Genomic DNA, 19622 nt, shown 5'->3' with positions numbered 1-19622 from the left:
ATCCATCTCTGCCACATTTAATATTGGAGATGCTTCTTGAACTTCCACATCCTGAATTTTATTACAGATTTCAACAATATTTTCTGCATTTCTTCCTCCTCAAGCTTTCTGCTTCATCACAAGGGTCCCCTGTGGACTCCTGCTTCATCAGATGTTGGTAGCCATTGTCTCATAGACCTGGGAGGACTGAGCTGGCTTGGAATAGTAGTGATGAGTTTCTTCCTGGAAACAGTGTATGTCTGCTGGCTGGATTTTATTTCTGATTACTAAAGACTTTTATATCCCTATGAGAGTTCCTTAATTGTATTTAAGCTGGGCTTGCTCAGCAGACCTGGACACTGAAGAGCCAGAACATGCAGAACCTGCATAAAACCATGGATGTTTTCCCAGGGACAGGGATGAGCTCAGGCTGATGAACCCCAAACCTCCTGTTGTGCTGAGCAAAGCTGGTTGCCAGCTTTTAGTTTTGAATGGAAATGGCAAAGACACCCTAAACTTTGTTCTCAGCCTTGTATTTGGCATTGAGGGCCTGGAGTGTGCAGAGAAGGGAACGGAGCTGGGAAGGGGCTGGAGGATCCCCGAGGGAGCCGGGCAGGGGCTGCAGAATCCCTGAGGAGCTGGGCAGGGGCTGCAGAATCCCTGAGGGAGCTGGGCAGGGGCTGCAGAATCCCTGAGGGAGCTGGGCAGGGGCTGCAGAATCCCTGAGGGAGCCGGGCAGGGGCTGCAGAATCCCTGAGGGAGCCGGGCAGGGGCTGCAGAATCCCTGAGGGAGCTGGGCAGGGGCTGCAGAATCCCTGAGGGAGCTGGGCAGGGGCTGCAGAATCCCTGAGGAGCTGGGCAGGGGCTGCAGAATCCCTGAGGGAGCCGGGCAGGGGCTGCAGAATCCCTGAGGGAGCCGGGCAGGGGCTGCAGAATCCCTGAGGAGCTGGGCAGGGGCTCAGCCTGGAGCAAAGGAGGCTCAGGGGCCCTTGTGGCTCTGCACAGCTCCTGCCAGGAGGACACAGCCGGGGGGGTCGGGCTCTGCTCCAGGGCACAGGGACAGGAGCAGAGGGAACGGCCTCAGGCTGGGCCAGGGCAGCTCAGGGCGGATTTTGGGAAAGTTTTCCATTTTGGGAAAGTTTTCCATTTTGGGAAAGGCTGTTACCACAGCTGCCCAGGGCAGGGCTGGAGTCCCCATCCCTGGAAGTGTTCAGAATCTGAGTGGATGTGGCAGCTGAGGTTTATTGGTGACCGTGGTGGTGCTGGGGATGGTTGGACTGGGTGAACTCCAAGGTCTTTTCCAACCTTAATGATTCTGTGATTCTTTGATTAAGCTTTTTTTTTTTTTTAATGAGTTTTCCCCCAAAGCAAAGTGTGTTCCCTGCGGCTTGTGAGGAATGCTGGCCAGGGCTGGAGAGTCCCTGCCTGCATGGTCAGGATGTGGAGCTGAGAGTAGCAGTGAATAATACCCAGTTTGGATATTTCACCTGAAATTCAGATTTTTTCAGAGGAGAAATGAAGACTTCATTTGAGCTCCATCACTTAATTTTGTATAACTCTTTATTCCTTTTATACCTTTTAAAATAAAACTGCAAAAGAGTCTTTATTGTGCTAAAAAGTACTGGCATGGCCAGTACTGAAAACACTCCAGAAGAGGCAATTTTACACGTTGTCAACAAATGAATGGAGGCAATTAATTCAGTGTCCTGTTCCAGCCAACTTTACAAACCTGGTTGGAATTAATTTGTCTAAAATTAATTTTAACGTAGCTTTACAAAGGTGCTTCTGTTCACTTTGGGGATTTTAGCAGTCCCAGCCGAGCCCTGAACATGGTACAGCCTCAATCTTTCATGAGGCACCGAAACTCAGCCATTTATCATTCCTAACATATGCTGCAGAAACATTAAGTAACATCCAGCAGCTGTTTATTGCTAACATTATCCAACTAAAAACATGTGCTATAAAGGCTTTCTAATTTTTTATTTTTTTTGTAAATCAATTATAGTTCCTTGAAATAAAATTTTCTTATCGGTAGAAGTAAGGAAAAAAGCAACAACCCAAGAAGTGCAGTGCTGGGACTGCTGCTGTGGGGCAGAGCTGCTGGTGCTGCTGTGGCACTGCCTGCAGGCTGTGTCTGGGGACAGGCTGGGCTCTGTCACTCCTGCTGGGCTCCAGTGACCAGCCCAGACCCATGGATGGCTCTGGCACTGCAGCACGGCCAAGGAGCTGGGCTGGAGCTGGGCTCTGTCACTCCTGCTGGGCTCCAGTGGGCAATCCTTCAGCCCAGACCCATGGATGGCTCTGGCACAGCAGCGTGGCCATGGAGCTGGGCTGGAGCTGGGCTCTGTCACTCCTGCTGGGCTCCAGTGACCAGCCCAGACCCATGGATGGCTCTGGCACAGCAGCGTGGCCATGGAGCTGGGCTGGAGCTGGGCTCTGTCACTCCTGCTGGGCTCCAGTGACCAGCCCAGACCCATGGATGGCTCTGGCACTGCAGCGTGGCCATGGAGCTGGGCTGGAGCTGGGCTCTGTCACTCCTGATGGGCTCCAGTGACCAGCCCAGACCCATGGATGGCTCTGGCACAGCAGCGTGGCCATGGAGCTGGGCTGGAGCTGGGCTCTGTCACTCCTGCTGGGCTCCAGTGACCAGCCCAGACCCATGGATGGCTCTGGCACTGCAGCACGGCCAAGGAGCTGGGCTGGAGCTGGGCTCTGTCACTCCTGCTGGGCTCCAGTGGGCAATCCTTCAGCCCAGACCCATGGATGGCTCTGGCACTGCAGCACAGCCATGGAGCTGGGCTGGAGCTGGGCTCTGTCACTCCTGAGGGGCTCCAGTGACCAGCCCAGACCCATGGATGGCTCTGGCACTGCAGCGTGGCCATGGAGCTGGGCTGGAGCTGGGCTCTGTCACTCCTGAGGGGCTCCAGTGGGCAATCCTTCAGCCCAGACCCATGGATGGCTCTGGCACTGCAGCGTGGCCAAGGAGCTGGGCTGGAGCTGGGCTCTGTCACTCCTGAGGGGCTCCAGTGGGCAATCCTTCAGCCCAGACCCATGGATGGCTCTGTGGTCCAAGGGCTGCAGCTCTGCTGTGCTCTGGACTCAGCGTGCCAGAGGGGTTTGGTGATGTGCCAGGGAGCGTTTATTCCAGCTGCAGAGGAAGTTTTCCATCCCAGATCCGTGCGGGCCGTGGCTGCTCCTGGGAGCAGAAGGAAGGGAAGGTGTGTCCAGGTGTGCAGTGCTCTGGGCAGTGGCTCCTGGGCAGCAGCGTGGGCTGGTGGCTGTCCCTGTCCCCTGCCAGCCCAGCAGGGAAGGTGAGCCCTGGCCCTGCAGGTTACCTGGGCTGTTTATGGCTGGGGTGGATGCCAGAGCGACCTTTGCCTTTCCAACAGCTCTGCTCTGATTTCCTGGCAGGCTGTTTAACCAGAGGTACCCTGTAAAATGGATCATTTCCAGGCAGGTTTGCCGAGGGGCTGTGCCCTTGTGGAAACAGCAGCCAGACACGTGGCAGCTGAGAGGGGGAAACAGACCTGTCCTGGTGCTGGCCTTGGGGCACTGGGCACTCCCTTTGGGCAGCCAGGGCTCTGGAGCTGCCCTGCAGCCAGCCCCAGAACATGCTGACCCTGAGCCCTGACTGCTGGGAGGGCAGCCCTGCTCACCCCTCCTGTGTGTGACACATCTCCCGTGCTTTCGGGACCACTGTGAACGCATTTAGTGCTCGTTGACCTGCACCAGCCAGGGCTCAGCTGGTTAATGAGTGCCCTGCTGGCCTCCCTGGGTTGCTGTTGCACACTAACACGTGTTTTTCTAACAGAAATAGCCCTGGTCAGGGACACAGAGCACAAGGGATGAGGTGCTGGGTTTCCTTCTCCATCTCCAGTGCCTCCTGAGCTCACTGATGGAGATCAGGTGAATGCAACCTGCTCACACTCTTTGGAAGGCCTCCTGGCCAATGCAAAGGGCATTTTTTGCTGTTTAGGAATGGTTTCTGGCCAATGCAAACATTTTTATATTGCATATCCATTACCCAGTCTTCCTAAACTGACTTAGCAGTTGCTTTGCATGGTGCATTTGATTCCTTATGGAGTTGCAGGGACTCATTTTTAATTATACAAAAAGTCTCTGTTTTTACACAACTTTAGAGTTGCTTCCTAATAGTAGGTTTGAGTCTGTGGTTCCTAAAGGGGCTCATTACAGCACTGGGCTGGCATTGTACCTTTAATTTCTTCCATTATCTACTAGCATTGCCTGGATTCCTGGGTAGTGAATGCTCACTTGAGGTTCCTGACAGCCATATTACACTGTATTTCCATTTCCCTCACCTGTGTAATCTTCTCTGTGGCTATGAATAGGCAAAACAGATTGGCCCGAGATGCTGGAGACCAAACCTGCTGCTTGTGCTTTCTGCAGGAACAACAGGGAAAGAAAGCAGTGGTGTCCTGCACTGCATGGCCCTCTGGCTGGAGCAAATGGGATGCCTTGTGTTCCAAGGGATTCAGGCTGGGGAGGGAGTGCTGACATCTCCCCCAAGGCCCTTTGCTCCCTCTCTCCATCAATAGCTTTGTGTTTGAACTCAGATCTCAGCTTCCAGTTCGCCCAGGCTGATCCTCCGGTGTGAAAGCTTTTCCAAGCAAGTCCTCCCACCCCTCCCTTGTCCTGCCCTCTCCCTGCTGCTCCTGGCAGCTCATCCCCTCCCTGGGGATGCTCCCTGTCTGCCGTGGTGCTGCTGCTCCCCGTGTGGCTCTGCCTCCTTCCCTTCTGTGCCTGATGCCTGCCCAGGCTCCCAGAGCCCCAGAGCTGCCCCGAATCCCCCATCTCTTCATCCTGCTGGCTTCCTGTCCTGTCCTCTTGCCCTGCCTGCCCTGCCCGTGCAGGCCCCCATGCCTGTGTCCTGATGCCCCCTCTGTCCCAGCCGGGGTGGCCTCACCTTCCGTGTCACCCTGTGTGTGGTGGCTTTGCAGCAAAGCTGGAACTCTCCTTCCTGCCAGATGGAACTCACGGCATTCTGTGGCAGCAAACTTGTGGTTTCTGTGGCCGCAATTTAATGTTTCTACATCAGTTACTGGGGTGCTTCTTCCAAGCTACATTGCAGAAAGACAGTGGGTAGGGAAATGCTATTTATTATGCCAATATCTAGAAATATGTTGATAGAAAGTGGATCATGTCATGCTACCCTGACACATTTGCTGTCACGAGATTAAAAAAATTATTTCTTAGGCCTTTAGTGTTGAAGAGAATCATTCCTGGAGTTAAATGTCCCTGTTAGTATTAATGATGCTGGAAAACATGCAGCCGAAGAGTGAAAGGTTGACTTGAACCTTAACATGTGATTTATTTTGCTGGCTTCCCCAGATTTGAGGGTGTTGTAGACCAGGTTTACTGACTGCATCCTACTGTATTGTTCTCCTGCTGCTGGAGATTAATACCAGGTCCTGATGTTGAACACTCACGGGGAGTCCACTGTGTCTCTGAAGTTTTGCTTTTAGGTATCTTGCAAATAAATGCAGAATAAATAGCAAAAAGTAATGAAAACATTAATAATTTTGAAATAGTGAAGACAAAGCTCTCCTTCTTTTTTTTTTTTTTTTTTGCATCCCTCATCCTTCTGTACAATGAATTTTTGCTGGGAAATGGGGAAATGTACTTCTCATTCTCTCTATTTCACTGGCAGTGGAAGCTGTGTATCCAGCCTGCTTTATCACACAGTACATCTTGTGATTACAATGAGATCTTAATTACAGGGATGTCAGAGCAGCACCTGGCACTCTGTTGTGCAGTGGGCAGGGCTGGGCTGCGTGAGGTTTGGGGAGGTCCTGTGGGCACGTGGAGCCCTGCCATCCATCCCTGCCATCCATCCCTGCCGTCCATCCCTGCCATCCATCCCTGCCATCCATCCCTGCCATCCATCCCTGCCATCCTTGCCATCCATCCCTGCCATCCATCCCTGCCATCCATCCCTGCCATCCATCCCTGCCATCCATCCCTGCCGTCCATCCCTGCCGTCCATCCCTGCCATCCATCCCTGCCATCCATCCCTGCCATCCATCCCTGCCGTCCATCCCTGCCATCCCTGCCATCCATCCCTGCCATCCATCCCTGCCGTCCATCCCTGCCGTCCATCCCTGCCATCCCTGCCATCCATCCCTGCCATCCATCCCTGCCATCCATCCCTGCCATCCATCCCTGCCATCCATCCCTGCCATCCCTGCCATCCATCCCTGCCATCCATCCCTGCCGTCCATCCCTGCCATCCATCCCTGCCATCCATCCCTGCCATCCATCCCTGCCATCCATCCCTGCCATCCCTGCCATCCATCCCTGCCGTCCATCCCTGCCATCCATCCCTGCCATCCATCCCTGCCATCCTTGCCATCCATCCCTGCCATCCATCCCTGCCATCCTTGCCATCCATCCCTGCCATCCATCCCTGCCATCCATCCCTGCCATCCATCCCTGCCATCCATCCCTGCCGTCCATCCCTGCCGTCCATCCCTGCCGTCCATCCCTGCCATCCATCCCTGCCGTCCATCCCTGCCGTCCATCCCTGCCATCCATCCCTGCCATCCATCCCTGCCATCCCTGCCATCCATCCCTGCCATCCATCCCTGCCGTCCATCCCTGCCATCCCTGCCATCCATCCCTGCCATCCATCCCTGCCGTCCATCCCTGCCATCCATCCCTGCCATCCCTGCCATCCATCCCTGCCATCCATCCCTGCCGTCCATCCCTGCCATCCCTGCCATCCATCCCTGCCATCCATCCCTGCCATCCATCCCTGCCATCCATCCCTGCCATCCCTGCCATCCATCCCTGCCGTCCATCCCTGCCATCCATCCCTGCCATCCATCCCTGCCATCCATCCCTGCCATCCATCCCTGCCATCCTTGCCATCCATCCCTGCCATCCATCCCTGCCATCCTTGCCATCCATCCCTGCCATCCATCCCTGCCATCCATCCCTGCCGTCCATCCCTGCCATCCATCCCTGCCATCCATCCCTGCCATCCATCCCTGCCATCCATCCCTGCCATCCTTGCCATCCATCCCTGCCATCCATCCCTGCCATCCTTGCCATCCATCCCTGCCATCCATCCCTGCCATCCATCCTTGACATCCATCCCTGCCATCCATCCCTGCCATCCATCCCTGCCGTCCATCCCTGCCGTCCATCCCTGCCATCCATCCCTGCTATCCCTGCCGTCCATCCCTACCATCCATCCCTGCCATCCATCCCTGCCATCCATCCCTGCCATCCATCCCTGCCATCCTTGCCATCCATCCCTGCCGTCCATCCCTGCCATCCCTGCCATCCATCCCTGCCATCCATCCCTGCCATCCATCCCTGCCATCCCGCTCGTCACGCACTCCTGGAGCTGGAGAGCAGAGCCACAGCAAAGCCAGAGCCACAGGCTATGGTATTTATTTTATTTGTGATTCATGGTTTGTCACTCGGTGCCAGGGAGAGCCGGGAAGCAGCACATGGCAAATGCCAGCGTCTCCTGTCCCGTGGTTCCCCTCCCTGCCGAGGTGCCACGGTGGTGAGGAGCTGCTGGAACAGTGAGTGTCCTGTTCCTGTGAGGAGCTGAGGGAGCACCCTGGGCATTGCACACAGACAGGGCATGGGCTGGCTGTGGGGGGCAAGTCAGCTCCTCCTGTTTGCACATTGCAGGTGGGGATGGCATGGGACGGGATGGGATGGAACAGAAGAACAGAATATTTTCAGTTGTAAGGCACCTACTAGTCCCACTCCTCACCTAGACTGATCTAGTCCCTGCGTTTGGTGCTTCAGGAGTGCCCAAAGCTGAAGCATGCCGTTAAGGGCATTGTGCAAGTGCCTCCTGAGCCCTGACGGGCTTGGATCATGACCATGGCTGCGGGATGCCTGTTCCAGGCTCGAGCAGCCTCTGTACAGAAATGCTTCCTGAAGCCCCCAGGTTTCCAGGTCCCTGTGAGTGACTCTGGCTCCTCGTGAGGCCAGGGCCATTTCTGCCCCCCAGCCTGTGGCTGGAGCTGTGCAGAGCCAGAGCAGTGGGTGAGCAGGGCCTGGCAGAGGCAGCAGCTGTCCCCTCCTGCTCCTGCCACCCAAGCTCCGCTGTGTCTGTGACTCAGGCTCCTAGCCGTGCCCCCAGAGTCAGCCAGCCCTGCTGGCTGGGGGTGAATGACAGCTTTCTCCTGGCAGCCCAGAGAGCAGAGCCTCTGGAGCATATGCAGTTGTTCCAGGCAGGTTCAGGATTTCTATTTTAGGGATAATCACGTATTCCGTAGTGATAAGTTAACATTCTTAGTAATCCACTGTGCTGTGCACAAAAAGCAGCGCACTGCTACTATGATTTTCTTCTTCACATGCTGAGATTGCTTTTGCTTTATTGGGATCGTGTAATCATAGAATCGTTTACTTCCACAGAATTATCAGATTGCCTACTGAATCCTGCAGAAAATACTGGAACTGGGAAACAGGCAGTGCATCATCCGAACTTCCCATCAGCAGAACTCTGTATTAATTTATTAAAAGTGACATCTCTTCTGATAGGTTCAAGGGCCTGGTGAATATTCATTTCTAGGTTTGTTTCCTGCCTGCTGGCTCGAGCAGGCTTCCCAGATCAGTTGTAGTCATGGATACGTGGAAATGACACTTTGGGGTTTGTTTTCTCAGAGGCAATGCCTTTTTACACAATATTCCAAACATTATAACGAAGAATTATCAAAGCTCTCCTCCTGGAGTGATGGCAGAGCACTTGCATGTGGGTGAATTGTCAAGAAAACGCTGCCCTTCCAAGAGGCTCCCTGTAGCTGGGCATCCTTTTGGTGACAGGAGGTCAGCCAGTGGATTTGGTTGCACGTGGAAAACATTTGATCTGTTGCTCCAAATGCTTCAGCCAGAACATTTCGGACAGAATACTTGTGAAGCTGAAGCTGCAGTTTTGCATTGCTCACTACAGCCCCTCTAGCAGGAGAGGGAGGAAAATCCTCAGTAAAATCACTGCTGAAACCAAAGGCCCACAGAGGAGGGAGGTGATGAGGAGGTGACACAGCACCCGTGGAGCTGAGCCCTTCCCCTGGAGATGGGGGAGGCTGTCAGAAGGTTTGGGGGACACTGGTGTCCCCATGGGGTCTGTTGTGGGGTCTCCTGGAGAGATCTCGGGCAGGTCACAGAGTCATTGAGGGTGGAATAAGATCCTTAGCCAAGATCCTTAGCCAAGGAGTGCAGCCCTTGACTGATCACCACACAGTCAGCTAAACCAACTAAACCAACTAAACATGGAGCAGTCGTGGTGCTTCTGCCCTTCAGCATCCCCGAGGGAGGGAACTGGGAGTGCAGGGACACACGGAGTACGAGCTGGCCCAGATTCTGTTCTCAGTTTCATTTGGCAAAGTTTTCTGAGCTCTCCTGCAGAAAACGTCCCACAAAAGTGACAATAACAATATTTTGGATATAAGCCTAGCACAAAAGGGTAATAGGAACTCCATGGGCATGCGTGGGCTCTTGATTCATCCTCAGAGATGACAGATGTGCATTTATTTAAGATCTGGGAGTGGGACTCGTAATATTTATAGTGAATTCTTTGTTCCCACTCCTCCTGAGTGATTTTAGTCTCTGTGGCCAGCCAACAGGCTCAGTGCTCATTGTTGACCAGCTTATGCTGCAAACCCCAAGCCCATGCCAAGCATTTCTTTTCATCCAGACATGTGGCAAGGAATGCTGAGGGTCCCCTGCACGGGGAGGGTCTCATGGTACAGCTGGCAAGGGCTGACAGCTGTATCTGAGCAGGTGGGCTCAGTCCATCAGCAAGCTCCTCCTCACCTTCTCTTCTTTATTTAACACTGATATTAAATTAAATCACAGCAGTACTTTGGTATAAAAATAATTTTGTTTGCAGCAGCAGCTGATGGAGTCAGTGGCTGAGTGTTACAGCTGCATGATCATCTCTTGTCATTGCTCCTCACGCTGGCTCTGGAAAAACTATGGATCTCTTCCAGATGGGTCTGCATGTGAAGGGAGAGGAGGGCTGTCCCTGTCCCTAATGCTGTCCTCTGGCAGCAGCAACCACAGCACACCCAGCGCTGGCTGGGCACAGGGGACAGGGGCAGTGGGCAGAGGGGCAGTGGGCAGTGCTTGTGTGGCAATTGGCAGTGTTTGTGGGGCAGTGCTTGTGTGGCAATTGGCAGTGTTTGTGGGGCAGTGCTTGTGTGGCAATTGGCAGTGTTTGTGGGGCAGTGCTTGTGTGGCAATTGGCAGTGTTTGTGGGGCAGTGTTTGTGTGGCAATTGGCAGTGTTTGTGGGGCAGTGTTTGTGTGGCAATTGGCAGTGTTTGTGGGGCAGTGGGGCACGGGCAGTGTTTGTGGGGCAGTGGGCAGAGGGCAGGACACAGTGTAGGGCAGGGTCTCACCACGCTCTCTGCTCTGCCACACTCGCAGTTTGCCCCTGAGCTCTGTGAAGCTCCCCCTGGATCCACACAGGTCGAAGCTGTATTTTACTTTGTGCTAAACCACTCATTTAGTAACCTCATCCAACCCTCTGCCAGCTCGTGAAGAGACTTGAAAGCAAAGCAGCTGCTGTCCTGCAGCTTCCCCAGAGGAAAACTTTTAATAAAAGCTTGGCCAACGCTCTGTAGTTGTCTCCTTGCCTTCTTTAGGATGCAAGCTTATTTGTAGTAAAGCATTTACAAATGTAAATTCTTTTTTCCTTGCCTTGTAGTGAACTTTGACCACTTCCAGATTCTCCGGGCCATTGGGAAGGGAAGCTTTGGCAAGGTAGGCTTGAGCTCTCAGTCTTGCATGGTTTGTCAGGTGTCTGCTGTTATGTATTTGTGGTTTATTGGAACAGTAATGGGGCTGAAATGGGCTATTTTTCTAATTTTTTGTGATGGCTGCTCAGTCAACACAGGGAAAATGTTCAGGAAAATACCTTGTTGCCATTTGGCTTTGCTGTAATTCTTGGCATCGTGGTGCAACAGATGTGTTGTAAGTTACCAGCACAATTGTGACCATTTTACAGCAAACATTCTTTATGTTTTCAGTTTCCAGTGGGGATGTCTGGGTTGTGGCAGGGGCAGTGAGGCAGGAAGGTGCTGGAAGTTGTCCTTGGTGCTTGACTGAGCTGGCACTTGGGTCAGGAAGGTTCTGTGAAGTCCTGGGCTGTTTTCCCAATCAGAAATCAGTTATGCTGAAGAGGTTTTGTTGTTTATTTTTAACTGGCTTTTCTTGCCAAGCATGTGGGAGGATGTGGGAGGTGATGATCAAAAAGCTGTGTATCTCTGGGAGTCGGTTACTGTTGGTTTCCTAGTGTCAGTCCTTCCCCATTCCCTGTTCCTCTGGCTGGCCCCTGCCCCTGTGCAGGTGCCTCTGGCGTTTGCCCCTGCTCTGGCAGTGCCAGCACGGTGCCCGTGGGATGTCTCACAGCACAGGGCTGGCTGGGGGCTCTGCAGTGCTTCTGTCACTGTGTTCTGCTGCCAGCCAGCAGCAGGGGTGCCCCCTGTGCAGCCTCACTCCCCTGTGTGTGGTGGGTGAGAGCTGGGAGCGGCAGTGCCAGCGCTGATCCCGGACACTGCAGGCTCAGGTGTGTCACCTGCTTGTGTGGGTGGGGCTGTGTGCCAGCACTGGGGCTTTGGGGGCAGACATGGCCGTGGAAATAGTGTGAAATGTGCAGTGTCAAAGCTGTGGAAGGGCCCAGCCTGGGTCAGTGGGTGGCACAAGTGTCCCCATGCACTGGGGACATAAACAGGACAGCTGAGTGGTGGGGCAAACTGCACCTGCTCGCGTTTCCCTCTGGTCAGGTCATTTGGCTGGTTTCTGCCATCACACTTTGATCAAAAGCTGATGCCACGAGGGTCTGGAGATGACCCACACTGTCCTTTGCCTTCTCCCTCTGTGGTACAGCCTGACGAGGTCTTGTTCCACTGGGCTGCAGTCTGGGGAGCAGCCTGGCCTATACTTGGATGGCTGGAAGATGGAAATTTTGCAAAAGCAGAAATTTCCCAGGAGATCTGAGACCTGTTTGGTCAGAAGAACCCAAATATTACGAATTACTGAAATCTCTTTTTGAATACTTCATGTGTATTAAGCAGTTGTGGTGCTGTGTAACAGTGGCAGCACAAAATCAGCTGTGGTCTGTATGGGGAGGGTTCAGCTGTTCTGAGAGGCAGAACAGGGGACACTCAGTCCCAGTGCTGCCATCAGTGCTTCTTTCTAGAGAAGATGTTCCCATACAGCCTCAGTTCCCTGATGAACACCAGGAGATCCATTACCCTGCTCTGGCACAACCCGCCCACGTGAATTCCTGCTGGGCTTCCATGAGAGTCTGCCTGGGGCTTCCAGGGTAATGGAAATGGATTGCCAGCAGTGTGCAAGTCACTATGACGGGTTGAGGGGGTGGTTTGAAACACTCACCCCTCTTTGCAGCCACATCCCTTGAGCAAGGAGAGGCGAAGCGTGCAGCAGAGCTCTGTCACATTTCTGGGCTTCTGTTGAATGATGGCAAATGATTAAATACCAGCTCAGCCCTTGCGCTGCGAGGATAAGGCAAACAGCAGAAGAAAGTCTCCCCAGACACTCCTGGTGAGAACAGGAACACTCAAGGTCTTGTGTCTTCAGCTCACAAAGGCCAAACGCTAACTCCAAACCTCAGTGAAAAAGAGCAGCTTGTTTTGAGCTGGTAGGAGAAGATTCATACTTCACATATAAACTTTCCAGACAAGGAGGTTTTATTCTATTAAGGAGCAGCACCTGGAAAATTAATTCTGCTCAGAACATGAACCAGAGAAGAACCAGTTCTTGTCCCAGGGCAGGAGTCCCTGGGCTCTGCAGAGAGCTGCTCCCCGTGGCTGCTCCCTGCAGCTGCTCGCTCTGCGTTGCACAAAGGTTAAGTCTAGCACGTAGCAGTCTGTCAGGCAGCAGAACTGTACACACACTTTCAACAAAATGCTGAAATGATTCATCTGTCATCTTTCTGGATGACTTTGTCAATATGCTGAATTTCCTCTGACACTGAGAAAAGCATTTGCGTTTACCAAGTCATTTACAACTCACATCAAATTACAGAAAACATAAAACTACCTACCTGGCAAGTGTTCCTAAAAGTTAAGGAGTGACTTGATATGCTTGATTAAACTCTCTGGCCACATTCAGGAAGATATTTGGGAGCCAGTGTGCGAGCTGGGTGTGTGAGTGACCTGTGGGAGCTGTGGCACTGTGTGATCTCATGGTGACAGGACCGGGGCCAGCGCCTGGGGTGGCCTTGGGCACAGCATTTCCTTCCATGGTCACTTTGTGCACCTCTCAGGACAGATGGTGACATCCTTGGTGTGGGAACTGTAGGAAATGAAGGGAAAAGGAACTCAGAAATCCCTTTTGAAGAGCCTGAGAGCCCCAGAGCTGTGGTTTTGGCATATCTGCAATGAATGGCCAATTTCTGTTTTCTAGAGATGGGTTTACTCAGCTTTAAGATACAATTAATCAAATGAAGGTCAGGTTCAACTCCATGTTTACACCAATTAGCAAGTGTGGAATATTTTCCACACATAGTAGAGGTGATATTATTTGATTTTCAGTGATTTAATATCAGCATGGTGTTCCTCCTGCAGCACAGGCTCCTTTCCAAGCAGCAGCAGCAGTTGCCCAGGTTTTGGCTGCTCTGATGCCGTTTCCTGAGGAGCAGCAGCCAGGAGGGGGTTTCTGGACCGGGGTGCAGTTTGTGGCCCTGTTGCAGTGGGAAATGTGCTCTGAGGTTCATTGTGCTTCACCAGAGCCAGCATGAGACGCAGAGATGTGCCAAGGCAGAGGTGGCATTGCAGGACCGGGAGCTCTGCCTGTTTTAGTGGCCTCTTGTGGCTTCAGCCCCGTGAGGCAGCGGGGGCTGTTTGCCCCTGACCTCCTCCTCCCACCTGGCTTCCCTCGTGGCTCTGCAGCCCCAGCTGCCTTTTCCAAGGGATAAGGAGCTGGATGGGGCTGTGGGAATTCATTATTTACACTTCACTGCTGAGAAGACATAAGAACACGTCTGAAGTTTTTCAGTGTGGATTTGTGCCTTTGTGTGCCATTGGAAATAGGGGATTAAACCAGGGCTGGGGCTGGGATGAGCAGCAGCAGGAAATGGAATCTTCCAGAGGGAACCAGTATACCTGGGGTGGGAGCCTGTGGGGGCCTGGCTTTCAGTTTGCTCCAGAGGAGCTGGGGGTCCTGGTCCCTGTGCCCAGCTCCTCTGACCCTCCCAGCGGGTTGGGACAGGGCTGGCTGTGTCTGGGTTTCTTTGTACAAGTACTTCAACTTCATGATTTTGTTGCTTTAATAATTCACACAGCCTGGAGCCGGGTATAGAAAGGCTTTAATCCATTTTCTAAAGGTCACAGATGCCCACCCAGTAGCTGCACCATAAATAAAATTCCCTTCAAGTCTATTCTCAACTGAATCCCTCTTTGACATCAATACTAGCTTGATCCATTTTCTTTTTTTCCAGCTTTATAAATGTTGGATTTTTCCCCCTAAAGAAAGGCTGGAAACTTAATCCCTTGGTATTCAGCTGCCACACATATTTTTTGCCCTTGATTTTTCCTTTCTTGTCCTTGATCTCACCTGAGGCTGAGGGTTTGCTGGAGCCCCCAGCAGGGCTGGACAGAGGCAGTCCCTGCTGGACACTGCCCCTGTCACTCGATCCCTCACCATGTCATTGGCAGCTCTGGAGCCAGGGCTGCCTTGGCTTTGTCAAAGGGCAGCCTGGTCATGGAGAGGGCACAGCCCGAGGGGTGTCTGTGCATCCTGGGGTGCTGGAGAGCTGCTGCTATGGGGCCATCCAGTGCTGGTCAGGCCCCATCCTGCCCGGCCCCCGAGGCTGCCCAGGGAGTCCTGCAGGATGCAGGAGATGGGACCTGCAGCAGGAGTCATGTGAAGGGCAGTAGCACTAGGGACAGGTTCATCCTCAGAGGGTGCTGGCACTGCCCAGGCTGCCCAGGGAATGGGCACGGCCCCAAGGCTGGCAGAGCTCCAGGAGCCTTTGGATCCTGCTCCCAGGGATCCCAGGGTGGGATTGTTGGGGTTCTGGCAGGGACACGAGCTGGACTCTTTGTGGGTCTTTTCCAGCTCAGGATATTCCATGATTGTGGGATTCTCTGATTCCACAGCGTGCTCCACCATTGCATCCAGCACTGGAGCAGCTGCCTGGGCTGGGGACAGTGACCAGGAGCAGGGGGTGAGAAAGCACAGGGCACCCACAGGGGGATCCTCCCTCTGACACCATCTCCACAGTGGTACCGAGGGTTTTTTCTTCTTTCCTGGATGTTGCTAAGCTGTGAGCGTGTAATCAGTAAAAGCCACGGGAGAGAATGGCAGAGCATGAAAGGTGCAGTGGTGGTGGGGTCCAGCACCTCCTCACTGTCTGGATCTCAGGCTGTGGGGGCAGCAGCAGGAAAATTACAGAGTGGGAAGTGCCACTGAAGGGTCTGCAGTGACTGGGTGAGCAGTGAGCTCAGCTGGAAGGGGCTGGGGATTATCCTGCACTTCCCCACTGGGGACCTGTTTGGGGGGGTTTCTTAAAGATCAGACTTCAAAAGACCATGATTTATCAAACAAGCTGCCCACTTTTGTTATTATTGTACACCCGGTGCCTTATTAACATTTGCATTAGAAGCTGCCTGGGGTTATTGGAGCCCCCATCATTCCCTGTGGGTGAGTCACGCTGGTGTGGAGGTAGGTGGGTTGGGAGGTGGGATGGACCCTCACTCCTGACCTGTGGACAGGAAAGAGGAGTAAGAGAGCAGAGGGCAGAAGCCTTGTCCCCCACCCGAGCTCGCACTGGTGGCCCTGGGCCACCCCAGGTCTCCACAGGGGCTGGCACTGCTGGCAGTGGGGGCTGGAGCGGCTCAGGGCAGGTGGGGCTGAGGCGGCTGATGTCCCCAAGGGGCTGGCCTGGGGCACAGGTGGTCGATGCCCTGTTGATGCCTGCTGGCTGCATGGGCTGCAGCCTCAGCAGCAGCTCTGCTCAGGCTGGGAGCAGGAGCGTGCCCTCAGCTGGACACAGGGAGAGAGCTCGCTGTGCCTTGTGCCAGCACGAGCGCTTTCTGTGAGCTCCTGTGTGTGCACCGAGCCTCGACAGCAGCTGGCTGCTCAGGCTCTTCCTGCCTCTTAGATGAGAGGTTTTTCAGCATTAGGTTCTGCAACAAAATCCACCCACACCCTCCCTGCTCCCCCTCCCCTCCTGAACCCAAAGAGATCTCACTCTGAGGTCTTTGATTAAGGAGACCTTTTTGTGGATCAACATATGCTGCCTGTTGAGTGGCAGATGTGCCTGAATCCAGCCCTGACCCCTTGTTAGAAGGGCCAGCCTTGCAGAGGGGTATGGACAGAGAGCTGCAAGCGTTACAGGAGGAGGAGGAGCAGCTGCGGAGGAAGCAGGGGAGGATGGAGCTGGGTCAGGGTGACCTGGCTTTGGAGAAACATTAGGATAGGCTGCCCAGGGAGGTGGTGCATTGCCCACCCTGCCTGGTGGTGTTTGAGGAATGACAGGATGTGGCATTCTGTGCTCTGCTCTGGTTGGCAGGGTGGTGTTTGGTCAAATACTGGATCTCAGTCTTCGAGGGCTTTTTTTAACTCAGCTGAAAGGATTCTGTGATTCTATGAGACTTCTATAGCCTAAGTGCATCACAGAATTCTGTAAACATTCACCCACCTGAAAGGACAGAGAGCAGAATGTTTTGTCATTGTTCAGATTAATGATTGGAAATGTGATGATAGTTCTGTTAGGGCTGCCCTCAGGAGAACCTCCTGTGCCCCTGTGTGCTGCTGGCAGAGGCTCCTCCTGCCCTCAGCAGGGCCCCCACGGCCACACCAGACTGCAGCTCTCACACGGCCAACATGAAAACCTCTTACTTTTAAAGTAAAAACTCCATCCTTTGTCACTACTGATAATTACAATTTTCTCGGAGGCTGAAATGTGGCCAGCATTTGGATCTTGTTTTTGTTCTGACAAGCCATCATAGCCCACACCCCCACCAGCTCGTAATGGAGCTGAGAGATGGAAGGTTCCAGCGTCAGATGCAGCTTTTGGCAACAATAAAATTGAAGCTGTGTTGGACATTGAGGTCATCTACAGGTCCTTGGAAGCTGCAGCTTGTGAACTTGGGATCTTGTGTTAATGCTCATGGTTGGACAATCCAATTACAAAGCACTTAATGTCAAAAATGATAGGGAGCAGTGTCCTCGGTTCCTATGAAATTATGGGTATATCAGCATGATACAGCAAATAGAGTTTATTAAGGAAAATACTGCCTGGGTTTGTTGAGAGGATTATGGGTGTACCCTGTTGTTACTCTGGGCAGTGGTGTCTGTGGAAGGAACCTTTGTCCTCTTCTTCACAGGATCTATTTCTTCTTGTGGGTCTAAAGTTCATGAGTTCTTATTGAAGTGTCCGTGCACTGCTCAGAAACTGGTCTGAATCTCGTGGGAGTCTTTTGGACACAGCTCCAAAAGGCTGGATACAGTTCTGCTCTGGTTTCTCTGTGGTGAAGGCAGAGCTGCCCACAAGCCACTACAAGGCCGTTGGGATTTCCTGTGTCTCAGCAATGAATTAAAGATGGAGCATGAAAAATAGAAGCAGAAACTGATGCAACTAGTGCACAAGTCACAAAAGGAACAGTGTTGTGACGAGGGATTTGACATGATTTTGCTGAGGTTGAGGGACCGCGGCCTGAGCTGGGCACCCGGAGCCAGTGGCAGTGCCAGGGGACAGGGCCTTGGTGTGGGCCAGGCTTGCTAGGCAGGGTCCTTCCCAGGGATGAGCACACCAGGTGCTCTTACCCCTCCCAGTTTTCCTGGCAGCCCTTCCCCTTTGGAATCCCCTCTGCTCCTGTCTTCTGAGGTGGCCATTTGCCTTGTTTCCCAGATGGACGATGCTGGTGGACTGTGGAGAGGGCCGAGAAGGGGATGTGGGAAGAGCTGTTGTGGGATGGACCTGTGGAGGGGGATCAGGAAGGTGGTGTGGAGGGCTGGGTGTCCCCTCAGCTGAGGGGTCCCTTGCACAGAGCCCCCAGGGCCCAGGTGTGGGCTCAGGGGTTGTGGGGCCGTGGCTGGGAGCAGAGCAGGCTCTGCCCATGGCCTGAAGAGCCCTGCTCTGCAAAACCAGAGCCCTCCTTGTGCCCTGGGGCTGCTCCACACTGCCCTCCCTGCCCACGCTGAGGGAGGGACAGGGACAGGACCCCCGTGGCACCTGCTCTTTCTGTCTGTGTGAGGGGTCTGTGTGCCCAACGCCGCTGTCAGCAGGGGAAGGGGGCACTGGAGCATGGGCCATGACAGCCTGCTCAGGCCGTCACTGCAAAGGGCTCCTGAGAACACAGCCAGGAAACACAGACGGCTTTGGGAGCAGCATGGGTACTGGGCTGTGGTTTTTGGTGGGTTTGGGTTCCTTCCCCCTGCTCTTTCCATCCGTGCTGCTGTTGCCAAGCCCGGGGTGAGGGGCCCTCAGGTGCAGCCCAGCGAGGGTCACCTGCTGAAAAGGCCTGGACATTGTTATTTATGTAATGTGCACAGCAAAATCATCTCTGTTTCAATAGTTCCATAAAATTAAAATATCAGGAGTGAAAATCCTGACAAATTCTAAATTTAGTGCTTTCCATTTTTGTACCAACTGGCCATTTTGTTCTCTGAAATGAAACTGTAAGTACAGGATCACTCTGACAATTGCAAATTGGCTTTTCTTATTTTTTCTGAATACTTTTTTCTTCTTGCTGACATGTCACATTTGGGATAGACTATATTTTATATGTATGATCAGGGATTCTACCTCCCTTTGGAAAGCACTCTGGAGTATAAGTCCATGAGAATTTGTAAAGAAAGAAGAGCATGGAAGGAAACCATATTTATTGAACAGAAGCCTTTTGTGTCTCTGCTTTCCACTCTCACCTCCCGTTTACTTACTATTTATGTCCAAAATTCATTGAGATTCCTTCTGTTCCTGTCGTTTTCTCAAGGAGTTGCAGTAAGATTGTTGTGCCACATTATTACTTTTGATCTAAAAATTGTCTTTAAAAGTAAATGCTAAAAATTCCTCTCAACAAAGGGCAGTGCAGTATGCAATACTTATCTGTTCATGTACAGCAAGTGGTGCAGTGAAACCAAGCCCCAGTGAAGATTGCCCAGCACCAGCCCAGCTGGAGCAGTGCTGTTTGCCAGGAGGCAGGGGCTGCAGCCAGCCCTCGCTCCATGGTGGGACTGTGCCCCCTGTGTGCCCATGCACGGCTCTGGGGGGCTGCTGCATGCTCAGGCTCTCAGACCAGCTCTGCTCTGCTCTGGAACTCGATTTTAGCCCCTGCTGCTGTCTCTGGGCTTGTCAGGGGAAGATTGCTGTCCAGAGCAGCTGGGGCTGCCCCTGGATCCCTGGCAGTGCCCAAGGCCAGGCTGGACACTGGGGCTGGGAGCACCTGGGACAGTGGGAGGTGTCCCTGCCATGGCAGGGCTGGCACTGGGGGGGATTTGGGGTCCCTGCCAACCCAAGGCATCCTATGATCCTGTGATTCTGAGATTTGCAGGGTGTTCCTGGGCAGAGGAGTCCTATCCTTGGAAACATGGAGGAATCTAAAGTGCATTTCTTTGTCTTGGCAGCTTGAGGTACTGGAGTGCTGTTTGGTGGGTTTGATAGAAAGGCTGGTGAGGCTTGTGCAGGCT

At 53.2% G+C, this 19622-nt stretch overlaps 1 protein-coding gene across 2 annotated transcripts in view; it reads left to right on the top strand.

Moving 5' to 3' along the window:
* Positions 1–19622, top strand: part of STK32C (serine/threonine kinase 32C) — a 77920-nt gene that overhangs the window by 36941 nt on the left and 21357 nt on the right. For both annotated transcript variants that reach the window (XR_010784002.1, XM_066554510.1), the window contains exon 2: positions 10672–10727. Coding sequence is in view for 1 of the 2 variants with exons in the window: in XM_066554510.1 (XP_066410607.1) it covers positions 10672–10727 (56 nt within the window). In the remaining variant the exon portion in view is untranslated. The remainder of the gene's footprint in view (positions 1–10671; positions 10728–19622) is intronic.

This window comes from Molothrus aeneus, chromosome 8 (genome assembly GCF_037042795.1).
Source record: "Molothrus aeneus isolate 106 chromosome 8, BPBGC_Maene_1.0, whole genome shotgun sequence".
NCBI classification, from domain to species: Eukaryota; Metazoa; Chordata; class Aves; order Passeriformes; family Icteridae; genus Molothrus; species Molothrus aeneus.
Note: the sequence above shows the minus strand (reverse complement) of the source record. Positions and strands in the feature narration are given on the sequence as shown.